A 20,231-nucleotide genomic window follows, 5' to 3' on the forward strand; every position below is an offset into this window, starting at 1 on the left:
GACTAGAAACACAATCCATTTACTGCCTGCGCCAAGGACTCAAGCTCTGCTCACAGCCGTTCTGCCTAGAAACCTGCCACCTCAGCCAAAAGTGCATTATCATGGAGCATGGATTGATCACAGAAAGAGGCAAATCCACTGTCATGGGAAAGACATAAAAGCTCATGTGAGCTCTTTTTCCTCATAGCAGCGATCTGAATCGCTGACAAGCTCAGGACAAGTCCTGTACTCTTCTGCTCCACCCCCCTGCCAAGCTAGACCTTTAGTCTAGAGTTTGCAATCCAAAACAAGTTGTTGATCAGAAACATTTATGACACATTTGGAAGCATTTTGTCCAACTATCCTAGACTGAACTCCCAACGTCGCGCTACAGGAGCTCCCTGCCTCTATCAACAATCCAAACTTCCAGCTTTGCAAAACTTAGCAAAGTCACAACCCCAAAATTAGACCCGAGTTAACCTCAACTTCAAATCTGAAGTTCCAGGTTCTCCGCTCTGCCCTGTGTTTGGTGGGGAGGTAACGCCTTAAAAGTGCACAATAAAGTAGGTGTGTATGTCCGTACATACCCGCTGTAAGGTTACAGTCACATACGGACATATTAGTGAAAAAAATCAGATCCATAGATGGCAATCACTGGGGTCTGAATTAGTGCCTACAAATAAATTTGCTGTTTTCTGAAATGGAGGTGGACAGGTATTTGTCAAGCACAGTGAAACCAGTAAGATTCAGTAATACGTGGTTTTGGGGTTTCCGGTTTTTTGTTTGTTTTTTTTTTTTAAATAAAGCAACTTATACAAAAAGCTTGCAATTTTCTTCAAAGTCGAAAGAAGTGAACAGGTACAAAAAAGTGAATTTTATTACATGTAGTTTAAATTTTTACAACACTTAAATGCAACCGCCCTGCTTTCAGATCAGTGTATCCCTTCCCCTCCAAGGGAACCAGCATAATCTGAAGTCAACGCAGAGGGAATTTTTTCCATTAACCATTATAAATATTGCTGGAACAGATTACACAAAGTACACATTACAACTTATATTAAGGTATACCCAAATATAGATTTACTTCCAATTAGATGTGCTAGTTACCCCTTCCTTCCAAGTCACTTGCGCAGGCTTTCAGGATAAATTATTTTTGCACGCTTTTCTAAGCACCAAATACACTTGGTTAAAGACACACAGCAAATGGCAAATTAATTCACAATCATGCAAATGCAGTAAGAGATATCCATGCCATTTGCTCCTCCATGATCCCAGGGAGTTCATGATTTAAGTGACATGATTCAGTGGCTCAGGTCAGACAGACTATTCTCCAACCCCAAAAAGCAAATTGAAAATATTAGCAAGTGGTGCTAGAACTGAGATTTGCCAGGCTAAAAAGGTAAGTCCTTGGGATACCCGGGCTGGTATCCTCTGCGCACTGCAGTGTTTCCTCTCTCCGTCTGAAATCTTGAGCTGGTTCCACCGTCCAGGTTTGCTAAATGCAAGTGAATATTTTGCTTGACGTTTTTACAACAGTTCGCTCCTGAGCACAGGAAACATTTGTTTTCACTGTGGCCTTTCACGTCTTCTGGTACAAGAGACCAGGTAACACTCGCTTTTACCCGTACAGTTATGACATCCTGTTATAACTGCAAAAAACCCTACAAACACCTGTAACTTACAGCCTCATTTCAGTTCTTAAAGGCTCCACATTTACTGGCTTTAGCAATGAATTCCTTTAGCAGGGGACCGTCCATTTGCCAAAATGCTGTAGTTTGTGTCACTTCCGTCAAATGATTGACACAAAACTTAAAGCAGAATTCCTCTAAGTCCTGAACAGAAAAGAAAAAAAAAAAAAAAAAAAGAAAAAAATGTTATTATCTTTGCTTCCATCACAGAAAGTTACATTCAGGCACAAATGCCTGTATATGCTTTGTTTTTTGCAAAGAATTAGACAAACACATTAACCCAGTGGCTCTCCTTGCTTTTCCCCACACAGTCACTATGTAAATGCAACAGAAAATAGTAATGCTACCCATGTAACATGGTTGCAAGGGGAAAAGTAACTATAACTTGGTTCTCACTACATAGAGCTGCAGTCACAAAAATCAGCTATTCTGAGCAATATATATTTTAAAGGTTTCCCCACTTGAAAAGTTTCATTTGCATTCACTAACAGCTATTAAAACCCAATTCAAACAGGAGATCTTGGGGTAATGATATATAACCAAGACTGTGGATTAAGAAAATTCAGCTCTTCTGTTCCATAATATAAACTCAAATGTATACCTAAGGTTGCTTGACTTCCTGCTTAGTTAAGGGCTTAACCAAAGCCTTGTTGCATGTCACCAGGCTCAGTGCAAGTGCCTACTAGCTGGTAGTTTCAAAGCACAGTTTAGGCAGAAGGCCTTTCTGAGCATTAGAAAGAGACTCATGTTATGAAGTATTTCACAGATGTCCCCAAAATGATTCAAAAGAAGTACTGTGGCACAATACAGCATAGCAATTCTTGCAGAAAGCAGGCTCTGGACATTTGAGTCTACTTGGAAGTGCCTTCCATTTAAGGATCAGAAAAACCTCACAAACAACCATCATTGCACCCGCATGATGTCAGAGAGAAAGGATGTCTAAAAAAAAACCAAAAACCAAGAGACAGTCATTGTCAATAGAAGGTTGACCACAGAACGCTTCCCACTCAGATTATTTGTTTCCAACTCCTCAGTTGAGGCGGAAATCTACTCTTTGTGGTGCAGATCTAAGCTGCTATAAGGAGGCTGCTGCAGCCCTTAAAAATTGCAACTCTCCACCCTATGTCACAAGTTTGTAGAACTAGTACTTTATACGTAGAACACACCCTTCCTTAGCTGCTCAGCAGACTAGGCACTGCAGTAAGGCATAACAAATTTGCAGAGCTCTTTTAAGCCACATGAGATATGAAAGACTGATTAATAGTCATGTTTTCACTTAAGGTCAATATTGAAAGCTAGAGCAACTGTGTGCCAGTGAGAGTTCTTGACACAACAATAATATAAAAATATATCCTGGCCTAAAACCAGGCATTCTGAAGCTGCAGATCTTGACTTGTGTGGCATCTGTGCAACGAAAAAAGACAAGCTCATTAGAACTGAACACTGAGGGGTTTCTTTTTTTAAATAACAGAATGAACTAGCATTTTAAACAAAATTACACTGTACACATTACAATATTTTGTACTGCTTTATTAAAAAAAAAGTCATATTCCAAGTCAATGCAACAGAAGCATACAATAAACAGAAACACTGTAGTACTAGTAAGTAACTTTGGAAAATTTAAAGTTCTGTATAAAAAAAGGCTGAATTTCATTTGCAGATGGATGCACTCCCAGCAAACTGTAGTTCATATAGACTCAAGTGAATAAAGGCACAAGGTACATCCAATGATTATTTTAAAAGCTACAATAAGAAGCCAGACCTGACCTCATTCTAGCCACTTCAATTCAGTCAATCACCAAAAGACAGACAGTATAGGAGAGTTTCATGTCACGGAGGTATATTAAATTAGTGAAGCAGCTTCTTTTAACTATTGTCTTCCAGACGCACAGCCCCTTGAACGAGCTACATCACCCAAGCCATTTCAAGCCTCCATCCAGCATTACTGCATGTAAAAATCCCTTTTTACTAAAAACCAGCCCCTTAGTGTCACCCATTCTCTCTTTGATGTAGCACTTAAGCCTACGGTTCTAACTTGATTTAGCTAGTGAGGTACAGCCAAGGCATAGTAACTGGATTTCTTCTACCCTTTACAAGCAGAACCAATCACATACTGAAGACCCATCCTGCAAAAAATCTTTTAAAGCTAAAATATGGAAGTCTTCCTATTTTCCATGAACACCCACCAAAGAAATCATTTTTCACAGTAGAGCTGAAGCCACAATCAGACACCAAAACAGCCCTTTGGGTAAGGTATATCAAACAAGCAACACACTACCAGGCTCTGAAATAAGTTAGGGTATCTGCATGCCAATTGCTGGATATTAAGTACAAGAAGAAGCAATGAGTCGATTTACTGAGTACCAAAACTGCTTTATAAGCAGAAGTAGCAAGTTAAAAACTAACCAATCGCGAATTTGCAGACATGATGCACAGATACTATGCTGAACACTAATAGCCGAAGCAAGCCCAGGAATACTTCCTGATTAGTTCACGAAGCAGCATGTTAATGATCTAGTAGTGAAATCAGACATTATGCAGTAGGGAAGTTTTGCTAGCCTTCCCCCCTTTTCACACACTCTTTCTGTCTTCAAAATTTATTAGGCACATAAAGCAGTTCTTATCCTGCCATTTCATTAGCACGCTGTTAAGACTGAAAGTGTATTTGACTGTAGCTAAACGAAACAAACAAAAAAAAGCCAACAAAAAAACACCCTGCCAACCAAAAAAAAAAGCCCAATGCACTCAATCCCCAAACCTACCACCATATGACATCACACACACCACACAACCTTATAAATAAGTAACTTAAGGCTTACAAGACTGCTCTTCATAATGTTAGGGGGTTTGCTTTGTATTTAAACCCTTCCCTTGTCTCAGAGTTAGTGTTTTCATCCTCAGAAATTTTTTGTTACAGTTCCCACACACAGAAATAGTAATTCATGAAGCTCGGCACAGCGTCATAGCCTTTTACCATGAAATTAAGCAATGCAAACATTTAGAGATACTGAGTCTCAGCCTGGGACTTAAGTCATCTTTAGATACCTGTGTACCAGTTCACCTTCCCAGTACTGGTTTATGGAGGGGAGGGGGGGGGGGAAAGATACATCTCTCATGGCAAATACAGTTTTTATAATTCCAACAGTCTCAAATTCTGAAAGTGGCAAATAGTATTATCTGATACTAAGTTAGAGAGAGTTTATATGAAAATATAACTGGCTACTTTTCTCTATAGTTTAAGTCAGAAAGCAGCTACCTATTTAAGAGATTGAAGTTTAGAAGTTTACCTCTGCATCATATCTGACAGCAGCAGAGAGCAATGAAAATGCGTTTTCCACAGTAATTCCTCTCTTGATAATGTGTTGACACAGTTTTTTCAGTCTATTTTCACAGTACGAAGTAGCCAAATCCAAAAGCCCTGCAATTAAAATGCCATCATATTAGTCACTTGTAATGATCTCTGCTCTTTCAACAACAGTTTATGCTCCTGGGGTACAGGTTGCATCTGTACTTTGTATGCCATGTTCTATATGTCTATAACATGCTTTTTGCAAGTAGGTCACTATTCAGAAAAATATATTTTACCACTACACAGGAAGAAAGGCCTTTTGTTACCTCATGCCGCAATCCTGTTAATCTCTGTAAATACGCAAGCTGTTCTACTGATTTGCATATCTAACTGCTTGCGAGAGTGGAACTGTCACAAAACAGGCACCACAACACGAGCAAAAAGCTACCATTATAAAAATCTGTGCTTCAATTACAGCTTGCTCTTTGCTCTGTTGTCCGAGTTTCCCCTATTAGATCTACTGAGATTCTTTCATATTATCCTAAACAATAATTGACTTAATTTAGTAAAATACGCAAGTATTTTAACTCAGACAAATAGTTTCTCTCCCAACCTTAAAAAAACTGCTCAGAGTTTATTTCTAAATATGTACCACTTTTGCTGTAGTAAGTTTGCTACAACAGTATTTTAAAGACAGCTTAATTAATCACCAGTAAAACACATTATAGGCTAGACTAGAAGCCTGTATTAATACATTTATTCTGCATCCCCTGTCTCAGGTTTTCTGGATGCTGCTTTCTAACATAATTGGACCATAAGCAATACCTATTGCATCTTCAGGCGGAAGGTCAACACTGTCTGTATACAAGTACTCAAGAAAGGCACGATACACAGGGTAAGAAAACTGGTCTATTTCTATCACTTCCTTCATATCCTCATTCCAGTATGACTGGAACATGGTTCTGAAGTGTTCACACCTAAGAGACAAAGACATCATCTGGAACACTATTATATGTACACACGAACGTTACATTACAGTCCCCCTGAAATATGTCTTTGGGGCACTCTGCAATATTCGCAAATATTTTACCATACCCCATCACAGCCAGTGGTCCACATTTTGGTTCCTAACACTGTGGGCATTGTTATACTTGTGCATCAAGATAAAACTCTTATTTGATTTATGCTACAGAAACGTCTGTGTATACATTGCAATCAGACCAACTTAACAGAACTTATTATCCTGGGAACAACAAACAGGCTTAGTGAAAATTGAATATGGACCATTTTAAGACAGAGTTTTGATTCAATTCCTTTTACAATCACTTCATTTAAAGTGATTGTGGATACATAGATGCTATATATTACAGGTTTAGGGGTCCCTCCTTACCCCTTACTTCCCCCCCCCTTAGATGCGATATTAAGAGGTTATTCTGTATAAACAAGAGCTATGAAACATGACAACTACCTGATTTTCAGAACAGCTTTGTGGACATGGATGTACTTTCCATCCACACGGAACTTTAGGTCTGAGGTTTCTGGGCTGTCAAACTCTTTCTTCAGAGACTCTGCTACTGTTAAAAAGTCTTCATGCTCTACAGAAACAATTTGAAAACAAACAAAAACCCCATGTTAAGCACCTTAAATGGAACACACACATCACTAACTAAAGCTAGCAGCTCGACTAAGAGCATGTCAAGGAAAATAGGTCAGTATCAGGGCTCCGTTGGCTTAAGCAGTGAAATGGGAAGAATGAATTAATCCAATACCATTTCCTGTTGGCAAGGACCGCTCCACAACAGCTACAGGCAGCAGTGGTCAGCAGTTCCCGTTCCAGCTCATTGCACAAAGGTAGCATAGCACCAAGGAAAGTACCTGGAGAACTTCCTTTCTCATTCTCCGCCTGGGCACCACCCATGAAATCACCAGCCTCCTGGCAGCTCAGTGCTAGTGCTGGGTCAGCTCAGCTCTGCAAACTGCAAACTAGTCCCTGCAGCTAACCTGCAAACTGCTAGTAATGGGAATCTACAGCATCACCTGCAACTCACTTGAGACACGGTGTACCGTACTTCAGCCGCACTGACACAGTGTGATCTGAGCCGAAATAGTAAGAAAACATGTCACCAGTTGGCCACTTTTTTATGCTGTCAGATTGGATATAGCCTGCAGGTTGTCTGTTAAGGTCTTTGCCAGGGCTCACTAACATGAACTATCACTGACACCATTATACTCAGTTTATTACTCAGTTATGACAACACAAAATCCAACAGCAGTGCTGCTGAAGAAGAGAGACTGTACCAAGAAGACAGTATCTACTACCAAGGACACAGGACTTCAGCAATTTTGGAAGTGGTTTAAAGCTGAGATATCACAGCTCTTTGACAGTTCTTTACATTAAGGCCTATGGCACTGGTCCCACAGAGGTCCCATTCTGTGTCTCTAGAAATCACACAAGAGTTGCAACACGAGTTGGCTAAGGCTTGTGGTAAAGCAAGAAAGTTGCTAAAGTTTTTCTGAAGTTTTAGAAAACCTAATTTAACTCACTATTTGAAGCTTCTGTTGATGCATCTTAAAAGTGTGTTTCAAAACACGTGGCTTCTAAGAAGCAAAGTATGGAAAAGAAAAATAAGTGCATTTCCACTATAACAGGATGTGGCCTGTCTCCTGTGTCCCACGGGACTGCGTACTGTTCATCCATATACAATCCACAAATTACTCTTCACTATTAGGGACAGCTAAATTAGTCGGTATTTTAAAAAGAAATACTACTATAACAAACTGCTGTAACAGACAAGTTGTGTTTGGGCCACAAAAGACCATACGCTCCTCCGATTTACATGGATCATCCACAGAACCTGCATTTCATCAGGGCTAACTAAGCCATGCTCCAATCCCCCTCCATTTGCTCATGTGATTTTTTTTCTAGGTCATCAGCTTAGCTTAAGCTATGCAGTAGATCAACTTTCACTCCAAATACCTTAAGTTCATTCCTCAAAAAAAGGCTGCAGATTTGTACTTCACCACAGCCAATCCTGAGTGACTGATTCATTTTTTTGGCAGAGACATCATAACTGGAAGTAGAACAATAACCTTTATGCAGAGTTAGCTCTCACTAAGAAAAAAAACAAAAAAAAAAAAAAAAGAAAAAAGGGTTTTTTTAACCTATATGAATAAAAAAGGTGGGGAAGGAAAAAATGCATATGGAAAATGGAGATTAAAAATGCTCTCAGAATTAATGCTTTTGATTTAAATATTCAGTAAGTAGGATTACCAGAATAAGAGGGGAAGAACCCCCAAAGGCTAAGAGGAATTAAAATACAGATATAAAATTCAAATACCTTGTTATACTCAGTTTGGGAATACTTCATAAAAATCAAGGACTCGAAAGGTACTGAAACTGGGGAGACGTCATTTAAACAGCCTTCACTATTAGCAAAAGGCAACAGAGCTGGACAACCATCAGACCTCTACAGAGGGCAAGACTATCACATACCACAGAGGATTAGAGAATGGAGAAAGTGAGAAGTGGGATAAAACAAGACCTGGATTTACCCAGAAGCAGATCACTCCAAGCTAACCTTCTCTCTCTTTAGTAAGACTATTCAGCTTACCTCTATAGACGAGATGCTGTTATCTAGACCTCTAAAAACGTGATAACATGCTAAATGAGAAGCTAAGGTGGAGAAGCTGGGTTAGGACAAGCCACATGCAAAGATAAAGTCTGAGTCTGGAGGAAGGTTACTTAGGATGTGATCCCTCTACAAAACCAGTTTTGTACAGGGACTAACAAAGTTAGGATCTGTTGTCAACATGAAAACAGATTAGATCTCCTAAACGATCTCAAGAACTGAAGCGGCAGATCTAAGATGAAAACATCTTCATGTTTTGAACATGGAAACACCTTCATGTTTTCAAGGAAGTGCAAGCTGAGCACTTTATAGCATATTTGGGGTTAAATAAGAATTAGCAGTATGCGAATCAAAGATAATCAAGAAGAAAGGCTTGGGCTTATTTGTTGGTACAGAGACTGCATCCCAAAGTATAATCCAAGATAGTATAAGAAGAGAGTTCCAACAGAGAAAACAATTATATTAGGGTCTTGTTATACAGGGACTATTAGTTACAAGTCTGCCCGTCTTTGGGGAAAGTCAAACTAAATCAAGTTGAGAGAAATCGTCTCAAAATGAAAACTTGGAATTCTGTTACTTTACCTTCCTAACATGAAACTTAGGAGAGAGATTTGCTCCTTCATATTCATATTAGAAGGGTAAATACTAAGGAGGGAAAGCTAGAGACAACACTTATAATTCAAAGTTGTTACCAAAGTAACAAGTGCTAGGAGCAGTCTTCCAAGTAGGAATATTGTCCTGGTTTCGGCAGGGATAGAGTTAATTTCCTTCCTAGTAGCTGGTACAGTGCTGTGTTTTGGATTTAGGACCAGAATAATGTTGATAACACACCGATGTTTTAGTTGTTGCTAGGTAGTGCTTACACTAGTCAAGGACTTTTCAGCTTCCCATGCTCTACTGACTGAGAAGGCTGGAGGTGCACAAGAAGCTGGGAAGGGGCACAGCCAAACTGGCCAAAGAAACATTCCATACCATGTGACGTCATGCTCAGTACATAAACTGGGGGAAAGCTGGCCGGGGGGGCCGCTGCTCGGGGACTGGCTGGGCATCGGTCAGCAGGTGGTGAGCAATTGCATTGTGTGTCACTTTGTGTATTCTATTATTATTATTATTACATTATTATTGTTGTTGTTATTATTTCATTTCAATTATTAAACTGTTTTTATCTCAACCCACGTGTTTTTCTCACTTCTACTCTTCCAATTCTCTCCCGCATCCCACCGGGGGGGGGGGGGGGGAGGAGTGAGCGAGCAGCTGTGTGGTACTGAGTTGCCAACTGAGGTTAAACCACGACAGTCCTTTTTGGCGCCCAACGTGGGGCACGAAGGGTTTGAGATAACAGATTAACCAGAGCGTATTAAGGAATTTATATCTGTTAACAGTTGTGGGTCACAATGTTGGTTCCTCTGTTCTTGATATTGATTTGTCTAATCTGCATTGTGCTCGGTTTTTTGCTGTACGTGTTAAAGATTGGTGTTGGTTTTTGCAGTTTGCTGTAGTCTGCAGTGATTGGTGATGTTCTGCTTGGGAGGTTTATTTTTAAAATAGTGACCTTGGTCTTAATTTGGTATCTGAATTTCGCAATGAAGCCATTACTGTACTACGGATACCACTTCGTGGAGACAACTAGCAATTACAGTAACTTTTCTGAGAGTATTTTTACGGAGGAAATACAGAATGGCAGTGTCACTACCTTCTTCTATGATGCTTCCTCTTTCACTACAGTAACTTTTCAGTATTTTGAATATCCTTGGGTAGTTAAGATACTTCTATTGGTATTTCTTTGGAATATTGTTTTGGTTTTGTCTAAAGTTAATAAGCAATTTAAGAATATCATCCAGAAATCTGCCCCAAGGCTGGATAGCTATGAGTGGCAGGGTGTGTGGGACAAGATGGGCAAGTACCTAGGCCAATGGGCACCCCCAGTGTTTTGGAACTTCACCCCTGAGCAAGTGCAGAATCCTGAAGAGTTAGTAGAACATTTGGACAAAGTATGCTGTCAGCCTGGCAACTCCAGAGAGATGCAGATCCTTGCAACGTGCTGGGGCCTGGCCCATGCCTACCAAGCCCTGTTCAACACTATTCAGTACACTCAAGGGGAAGAGAAGGTCTCTGGATCTGACGGTAAAACGACACACGCTGCGGCCACTCCGACCCCAGCGACAGGCACTGCGGCCACTCCGACCCTGGCGACACACCCTGTGGCTGAACCAAAAAGCCAACCTGTGCCAGTATCAGTCACCCCTGTACACAAGAAGAAATCTTGGAAGCCGAAGTTGGCTCGTTTAGTAAGGGAGGAAGAAGCTTCTTCTAAAAGGGAGCCAGAGGAAGAAGCGGATGAGGCAGACTACCCTGGAGAAGGGCCATCATGAAAACAGGAAGAGGAGGGCCAGCAACTGCTCAGGGAGGAAGAAGAGGAAGAATTCATGAAAGGGGCAGTAACCACCCGATCCCTATCCCTGAGTGAGCTGCGAGATATACGGAAAGATTTCAGCCATTGTCCAGGCGAGCATATTGTCACCTGGCTGCTCTGATGCTGGGATAATGGGGCCAGTAGCCTGGAATTAGAGGGTAAAGAAGCCAAGCAGCTAGGATCCCTTTCTAGGGAAGGAGGCATTGACAAAGCGATTGGAAAAGGGACACAAGTCCTCAGCCTTTGGAGGCGACTCTTGTCAAGCGTGAAGGAAAGGCATCCCTTCAAGGAAGGTGTCATATGTCACCCAGGCAAGTGGACCACCATGGAGAGAGGTATCAAGTTCCTGAGAGAATTAGCTGTGCTAGAGGTGATTTATGGTGACCTGAGCAATGAACAGCTATCCAAAGATCCAGATGAAGTCAAGTGCACACGACCCATGTGGCGGAAGTTTATAAGGAGCACACCATCGTCACATGCCAATTCATTGGCAGTAATGACCTGGAAAGATGGAGAGGAACAAACGGTGGATGAATTGGCTGATCAACTCCAGCAATATGAATAAAGTCTCTCTTCCTCCCTCATCTTGGCTGTGGAGAAACTGTCCCAGGAGGTCCAGCAACTCAGAGAGGATAGGTCCTACTCCCCACCTGTATGGACCAGTTATCTCGGCTATTAGCAGTCAACATTCTTTTGCTCAAGAGACAGAATATAAAGGGTACACACCACAGGGCACCCTATGGTTTTACCTGCGTGACCATGGAGAGGACATGAGGAAGTGGGATAGAAAACCTACCTCAGCCCTAGGGGCACAAGTACGTGAGTTGCAAGGGAAAACAATCACAAAAGGGGTTCTTCCAGGAAAATTGCTGCTCCAGTTTCCAGCAGGCAGTTCCACAGACAGAGTAGAAGGGCTGATCTTACTTCTGATCTTAATGAAGAAACTTCTGACTCGTATTTACAAGAAATGAGAAACGAATACTGTGATGAGGACTAGAGGGGCCCTGCCTCCAGCCAGGGGGAGGAAAGGGACAACCGGGTTTACTGGACTGTGTGGATTTGGTGGCCTGGCACAGCAGACCCACAGGACTATAAGGCTCTAGTGGACACCAGTGCACAGTGTACCCTAATGCCATCAAGCTATATAGGGGCAGAACCCATCTGTATTTCTGGGGTGACGGGGGGATCCCAACAGCTAACTGTATTGGAAGCCGAAGTAAGTCTAACTGGGAATGAGTGCCAAAAGCACCCCATTATGACTGGCCCAGAGGCTCCGTGCATCCTTGGCATAGACTACCTCAGGAAAGGGTATTTCAAGGACCCAAAAGGGTACCGGTGGGCTTTTGGTATAGCTGCCTTGGAGATGGAGGAAATTAAACAGCTGTCCACCTTGCCTGGTCTCTCAGAGGACCCCTCTGTTGTGGGGTTGCTGAAGGCTGAAGACCAACTGGTGCCAGTCACTACCACCACGGTGCACCGGCAGCAATATTGCACCAACCGAGACTCCCTGATTCCCATCCATAAGCTGATTCGTTGACTGGAGAGCCAAGGAGTGATCAGCAAGACCTGCTCACCCTTTAACAGTCCCATATGGCCAGTGCAAAAGTCTAATGGAGAGTGGAGACTAACAGTAGACTATCGTGGCCTGAATGAAGTCACGCCACTGCTGAGTGCTGCCGTGCCAGACATGCTAGAACTTCAGTACGAGCTGGAGTCAAAGGCAGCCAAGTGGTATGCCACAACTGACATTGATATTGCTAACGCGTTTTTCTCAATGCCTTTGGCAGCAGAGTGCAGGCCACAGTTTGCTTTCACTTGGAGGGGTGTCCAGTACACCTGGAACCGACTGCCCCAGGGCTGGAAACACAGCCCCACCATTTGCCATGGACTGATCCAGACTGCACTGGAACAGGGTGAGGCTCCGGAACACCTGCAATACATTGATGACATCATTGTGTGGGGCAACACAGCAGAGGAAGTTTCTGAGAAAGGGAAGAAAACAGTCCAAATCCTCCTGAAGGCCGGTTTTGCCATAAAACAAAGTAAAGTCAAGGGACCTGCACAGGAGATCCAGTTTTTAGGAATAAAATGACAAGATGGTCGTCGTCAAATCCCAATGGATGTGATCAACAACATAACAGACATGTCTCCACCAACTAGCAAAAAGGAAACACAAGCTTTCTTAGGTGTTGTGGGTTTTTGGAGAATGCATATTCCAAATTACAGTCTGACCGTAAGCCCTCTCTATCAAGTGACCCGGAAGAAGAATGATTTCAAATGGGGCCCTGAGCAACGACAAGCCTTTGAACAAATTAAAGAGGAGACAGTTCAGGCAGTAGCCCTTGGGCCAGTCCGGGCAGGACAAGATGTAAAAAATGTGCTCTACACCGCAGCCGGGGGAGAATGGCCCCACCTGGAGCCTCTGGCAGAAAGCACCAGGGGAGCCTCAAGGTCGACCCCTAGGGTTTTGGAGTCGGGGATACAGAGGATCCGAGGCCCGCTATACTCCAACTGAAAAAGAGATATTAGCAGCATATGAAGGGGTTTGAGCTGCTTCAGAAGTGATCGGCACTGAAGCACAGCTCCTCCTGGCACCCCGACTGCCGGTGCTGGGCTGGATGTTCAAAGGCAGGATCCCCTGTACACATCATGCAACCGATGCTAGGTGGAGTAAGTGGGTCGCACTGATCACACAATGGGCTCAAATAGGAAACCCTAGTTGCCCAGGAATCCTGGAAGTGATCATGGATTAGCCAGAAGGCAAAGATTTTGGAATATCGCCAGAGGAGGAGGTGACACGTGCTGAGGAGGCCCCACTGTATAATCAACTACCAGAAAATGGGAAGCAATATGCCCTGTTCACTGATGGGTCCTGTCGTCTTGTGGGAAAGCATCGGAGGTGGAAAGCTGCTGTGTGGAGTCCTGTGCAACAAGTTGTAGAAACGGCTGAAGGAGAAGGTGAATCGAGCCAATTTGCAGAAGTAAAGGCCATCCAGCTGGCTTTAGACATTGCTGACCGAGAAAAGTGGCTAGTGCTCTATCTCTCTACTGACTCATGGATGGTGGCAAATGCCCTGTGGGGGTGGTTGCAGCAATGGAAGCAGAGTAACTGGCAGTGCAGAGGCAAATCCACCTGGGCTGCCGCTTTGTGGCAAGATATTGCTGCCCGGGTGGAGAACCTGGTTGTAAAAGTCCGTCACGTAGATGCTCACGTACCCAAGAGTCGGGCCACTGAAGAACATCAAAACAACCAGCAGGTGGATCAGGCTGCCAAGACTGAAGTGGCTCAGGTGGATCTGGACTGCCAGCATAAGGGTGAATTATTTATAGCTTGGTGGGTCCGTGACACCTCAGGCCATCAAGGAAGAGATGCAACATACAGATGGGCTCGTGATCGAGGGGTGGACTTGACCACGGACACTACTGCGCAGGTTATCCATGAATGTGAAACATGCGCTGCAATCAAACAAGCCAAGCGGTTAAAGCCTTTTTGGTATGGAGGACGATGGCTGAAATACAAATATGGGGAGGCCTGGCACACTGATTATATCACACTCCCACAAACCCACCAAGGCAAGCGCCATGTGCTTGCAATGGTGGAAGCAACCACCGGATGGCTGGAAACATATCCCGTGCCCCATGCCACTGCCCGGAACACTGTCCTGGGCCTTGAAAAGGAAGTCTTATGGTGACATGGCACCCCAGAAAGAATTGAGTCAGACAACGGGACTCATTTCTGAAACAACCTCATAGACACCTGGGCCAAAGAGCACGGCATTGAGTGGGTGTATCACATCCCCTATCATGCACCAGCCTCTGGGAAAATAGAACGATACAATGGACTGTTAAAGACTACACTGAAAGCAATGGGTGGTGGGACGTTCAAACATTGGGACACACATTTAGCAAAAGCCACCTGGTTAGCCAACACTAGGGGATCTGCCAATTGAGCTGGCCCTGCCCAGTCAGAACTTTTACGTACTGTAGATGGGAATAAAGTCCCTGTAGTGCACATAAGAAATATGTTGGGGAAAACAGTTTGGGTTATTCCTGCCTCGGGCAAAGGCAAACCCATCTGTGGGCCTGCTTTTGCTCAAGGACCTGGGTGCACTTGGTGGATAACGCAGAAGGATGGGGAATTCCGATGTGTACCTCAAGGGGATTTGATTTTGGGTGAGAATAGCCAATGATCTGAATTATGTGATGTTAAGTGCTACATAATATCATATGCCATACTAATGATATTACAATAAGAATCACCCAGATTAGTGAACAAGAACTTTGATGAAACCAAGCAAAGCACAGTGATGATGGTACCAGAACTGCCTTCAATGTGAAACAATCCAACACCACATACCATCTCCATCTTTCCTGCCCTGGAAGATTATTATGACAGATGGAGCCCAAAGTCATGGACTAAATGAACTCACCGAACATTTTAGAGGGATAGCCCATAGACTAAGGGAATGATATCTCTCTGTGTGTGTGTGCGTGTGTGTGTGTGTATATATATATATATATAAAAATAAAAAGAAACCCAGGAAAAGGGGTGATGATTAATGGAAATGTACTGGAAAATATGAGGCTTGAGCATGACGCAGATGGTATAGAATAAGGGGTGGATATTGTCCTGGTTTTGGCAGGGATAGAGTTAATTTCCTTCCTAGTAGCTGGTACAGGGCTGTGTTTTGGATTTAGGAGAGAACAATGTTGATAACACACTGATGTTTTAGTTGTTGCTAGGTAATGCTCACACTAGCCAAGGACTTTTCAGCTTCCCATGCTCTACCAACTGAGAAGGCTGGAGGTGCACAAGAAGCTGGGAGGGGGCACAGCCAGGACAGCTGACCCAAACTGGCCAAAGGGACATTCCATACCATGTGACGTCATGCTCAGTACATAAACTGGGGAAAGCTGGCCGGGGGGGGCCGCTGCTCGGGGAGTGGCTGGGCATTGGTTGGTGGGTGGTGAGCAATTGCACTATGCATCATTTTGTGTATTATTATTATTATTACATTATTATTGTTGTTGTTATTATTTTATTTCAATTATTAAACTGTTTTTATGTCAACCCACGTGTTTTTCTCACTTCTACTCTTCCAGTTCTCTCCCCCATCCTATCAGGGGTGGGGGCAGTTTGGGGGCGGGGAGGAGTGAGCGAGTGGCTGTGTGGTACTCAGTTGCCGACTGAGGTTAAACCAGAATAGTTTTAAGAGAAAAAAGTTGTGTTTAGTGATCCAGGGGTCCTTCCCAGTCCTGAGCTAGAGCTCAAACAATACAAATGTAGGAAATACACAATATCCATGGTGCAATGGTAAAACAGGGTTCTCTCCAGATGTATACTGGCAAACAAACAATCTTGTTAATCCTATTCTGGATCCTTAGCTGCTGAAGTAGATTGTTTTCTTCAGAAGAAAAAAACCTAGCTAGAAGAGCTAGTTTTAATTGCCGGTTCTCCTTAAAGCCGGAACCATCCTGCCACAGAAGTGGTATCCTGCACTAATCACTACAAATGTACACAGAGATTATAGTACTGGCTGTCATATCGGAGCTTGTTCTCACCTACTGATAGAAGACGCCACATAACGGCAGGGGTAGCAAAGCAAGCAAACACGTCGTCAGTGCAGGCAAAGTGCGTGAGGTGGGGAAAGATCACTGACTGCCCACGGCATTGGCCCCACATGTACACCTGGCCGCTCTGGGTCTTGGCAGCCGACGTGTGAGCAGAGTGGCAGGCTGCAATCTCCACAACCCTGGAAACAGAAGAAACCATGTAAGATACTTACAGGTATGGAATCAAGTGATTTTCCAAATGCCTCACCAAAATAACAGCCAACCAAACCATGCATCTACACTCCTGTACTTCTTTCTTTGTCCTGTGCGAATATGATACTGTTTAGATGGATCAATATTTAAAAACTGCAATGACATTTTCAGACTGCTTGTAGATTTTATTGTAATCAGGTATTGCTTTAATTACATCATTCTCATCAGTTGACATTCCTCCTTTTCTTCCATAACCATGGGAAAGGGATGAAGCAAAGCCAAGTTTTGTTTTTCCCCTTTAAAACCTATGTACATCAGACACTTATTCTCAAGAAATGCTTATGGAGCTTATGAAACTTCCCAGTTAGGGAACAGGCAGGAAAGTTAAACTATTAAGGTTTTTGCAGAGCATTTTTCAGAACTTCTTTCAAACAGATGTTGTAAAAATGCTCTCATTTTGAGATTTAGATCCTATGTATTTTTCAATAAATCCTTTATTAAGAAACCCTTCTATCCCGCCTTTAATCTGTTTTTTGTGTGTAGACAGAGATCTAACCTACTGCCTGTATTTCTGACTTCTTATTTTGCTGTTAGTTTCCTTTCCTCAACACCGAGATTCAGCATGGAAAATGGACAGTGCTTCATTTGAGGAGAGGCAATACACACACTTAATTCCACATTCTCAAAGAGCTATGGTTGTATTTGAAATAAAGTCTATATAGTATTTTCACCCACCTCACATACTTCCTTAAAATATTACACCTGCTGATGCACACTTATCTATTCTATTCTCCCATTCCTCACGCAATCCCTATCTTGCTATCTGAAACATTACAAGAACTGAGAAGAATCGCCCTTCCATTAAAAGGACCGCAAGGACGTTTCCAGTGTCTCAGTTCACATGATAAGCAAAAACCAGAGGAAGTTCCAGCGTTAGTTCAAAATAAAAGCTACGCTTTCCTGTTTTTTCTCCATGATAAAAACGCATCAGAGGATTTCATGCTTTTGTGCCAGAAACAGATCAACTGGGATAAATAAATGTCTTTCCAAGCAGTCTAAGAATATACATATCAAAATGTTTATTCCTTTACAGAACAATATCCATGAAGAGTTAGCTTTTTAGGCAAAAAGCTTCTTTAGCACAAAGCCCACATTTTAAGTGCAAAATTATTTCAAGATAAAACACAGAAAGAATCTACAATCACTTTCAGTATATGTATCAATAATTTCTGGCAGATAAAAGACTAACGTGTTGTTTTACACCGTTATCAACTTATGAACCTCTATGCAGCATTGAGATCTTTCAGCACCTCTGCATGAGACATCATAAAGTAATTATTTTAGGGACAACTTATTGTCCATCATAGCTGTCCACCTAAACTACCTCCTTGCCCAAACTTTCTTTCCTTAGCACAACAGATTCTTACTTTTAGAGTAACTATACTATACTTAAGAAGCATAGTAGAACATGTACTATAGCACATGTATAGTACATGTACAGTGTACTTACAGTACACGTACAGGATACATGTTAAGCATATACTTAACATCAAAATTCAGGAAGTTGACCTTCTTAACTGTTCCTCCAAGGTAACACAAAATAAAGTCTAAAAGTTCCTTGCAAGCTATATGTGCAATATTCTTCAAGACAGCATCAAATGCCACCTCCTAAGGAACTGTCACCAGCATTACATATAAATGGCAAAAGAGTTATATAAATGAAAGGACCAGGAAAAGCAGCATTAATATGCTTCATGGGAAATGACAGCTCACCCACTTATAGCACTGTTTCCAAGGGAGCCAAGTCAAGCAAGATGAGTAAGTTCAAGTGACTTATCTCTCCCTTCGATTCCAAGCAGAAGTTCTACAGTATTTTCTCCCTCCTTTAGTCATTTAACAAATGCCAGTTTTATTATAATCCCATGCTTGAGTTCACATACGATTCTAAATGCAAGTTACTCTTAGTTCACTCAAGAAATAAATTGCTAAGAAAACAAAGTTGATCTATTTGCAAACATACACATTTCTCTTCCAGTGCTTTTTTAAAAGAATATTTCATTTTGCTTTGCTAGTGTCTGTTCCTTCACAGACAAGCCAGCCTCACCTCAGTGGTTTCTATTGTGATGGTTCCTTTCTTCTTTCTCCCACCCATTTTTTAAGCTCTTAAATAATCTCAGTACTGTGCAGCTTTTAATTTAATGTTAAGTGTGAGAAACAGGAAAAAATAGGAATGACTTCCCAGAAAGACAGTTCAGAAATGGAGGAGAAAAACCAACCACAAGTGTTTCCTAGTTAAGAAGAGATTACAAGTTAAGAGATTTACAGGTTAAGGGATTTATAGACTAAGAGGTTTCCAAGCTGAGGTACATTAATCTATAGGTATACACATGGGTTCAGAGAATGGGACTGAGGTCCAAGTTTGTAGGTGAACAGCAGAAGAGCCATCCCAAATATGAAGATGACAAGGGTGCTGAAAGAGGGCGGACAGGGGTTAGGGTTATTCTTTTATGAGTCTAGGAAGCTAAGAAACTACAAGCTACTGACTGGTACCACTGATAAAAGTAGTATTATCTGCCCTTAGCTCTAGCAACCTTGCAAATCGAGTTCTGATTTCATGGTTGGCTATTCTCAGCCTTTCAGAAAATTGTTTTTTCCTCACGTCACTTCTTACAAAGGTGGTGCTTCCTTCCGCCCCTCCTTTTTGTTTTTTTAAATATCGGCCTCAATACAGCTTAAAAGCTTGGCTTATCGATTTCATAGCTCCAAATTTTTAATCAAAGGAACCATATTTAGAATAGCCTAACACTTAGTCATTCATTATCTTTTGGTATCAGGTAAATACAAAGTATATTTACTTTCAATAATGATTACAGATAGCAAAAAGCACTCAGTCTATAGTAAAGAGGAAGTTGCCATCCTTTCCTATACTTTTAACATTAGCGATAGAAAAACAATCCACCAAGCCCTAAATATGCATGCTTCCAGTGCTAGAGACTGCATAACACATGCTCAGACTTATCAATCCAGAAACAGCTCCAGCAAGATTACCTTTCTTTTTCCATCATGATCTGCACCGGGCTTAGCTGGTTACTTTTATTGCCAGTTCCCAGCTGCCCATAAGTGTTAGCTCCCCAGGCATAGAGCAAACCCTCATCTGTTAGTGCTAGTGTGTGCGCATAGCCACAGGCAATCTGTAAGTAAATGTATAAGCATTACTACTAAACAAAACAGAGATGAGAAACAAAATTATCGCACATTACCTTAGTCTAGCTGATGTTAAATATCTCAGGCATTCTTCATTTAGCACTACAATGTGTTATTTCTCAGTACTTAAAGCTAACACAAAATACGTTAACTGTAAGTACTGGAAAAGTCCCAACTTCATTAATTTAGCGTTCGTTGGTTACTCGTAAACAATTTACTGCACTCTTGCAAAGTCTCCCTAGCCTTTACTTGCTTTCAGTTGC

General features: G+C 42.1%; 1 protein-coding gene across 4 annotated transcripts in view; it reads right to left on the minus strand.

Annotated features, from left to right (window-relative positions):
* Positions 1-838: 838 nt before the first annotated feature.
* Positions 839-20,231, minus strand: part of RCBTB1 (RCC1 and BTB domain containing protein 1) — a 32,336-nt gene continuing 12,943 nt past the window's right edge. For all 4 annotated transcript variants that reach the window (XM_076363959.1, XM_076363957.1, XM_076363966.1 and 1 more), the window contains exons 7-12: positions 19,813-19,955; positions 16,561-16,751; positions 6,425-6,551; positions 5,782-5,933; positions 4,955-5,085; positions 839-1,811 (exon numbers count right to left, since the gene is read on the minus strand). In XM_076363959.1, coding sequence (XP_076220074.1) covers positions 1,671-1,811; positions 4,955-5,085; positions 5,782-5,933; positions 6,425-6,551; positions 16,561-16,751; positions 19,813-19,955 — 885 coding nt within the window. In that variant the 3' untranslated portion in view covers positions 839-1,670. The remainder of the gene's footprint in view (positions 1,812-4,954; positions 5,086-5,781; positions 5,934-6,424; positions 6,552-16,560; positions 16,752-19,812; positions 19,956-20,231) is intronic.

Source organism: Aptenodytes patagonicus, chromosome 1, assembly GCF_965638725.1.
Source record: "Aptenodytes patagonicus chromosome 1, bAptPat1.pri.cur, whole genome shotgun sequence".
Lineage (NCBI taxonomy): Eukaryota > Metazoa > Chordata > Aves > Sphenisciformes > Spheniscidae > Aptenodytes > Aptenodytes patagonicus.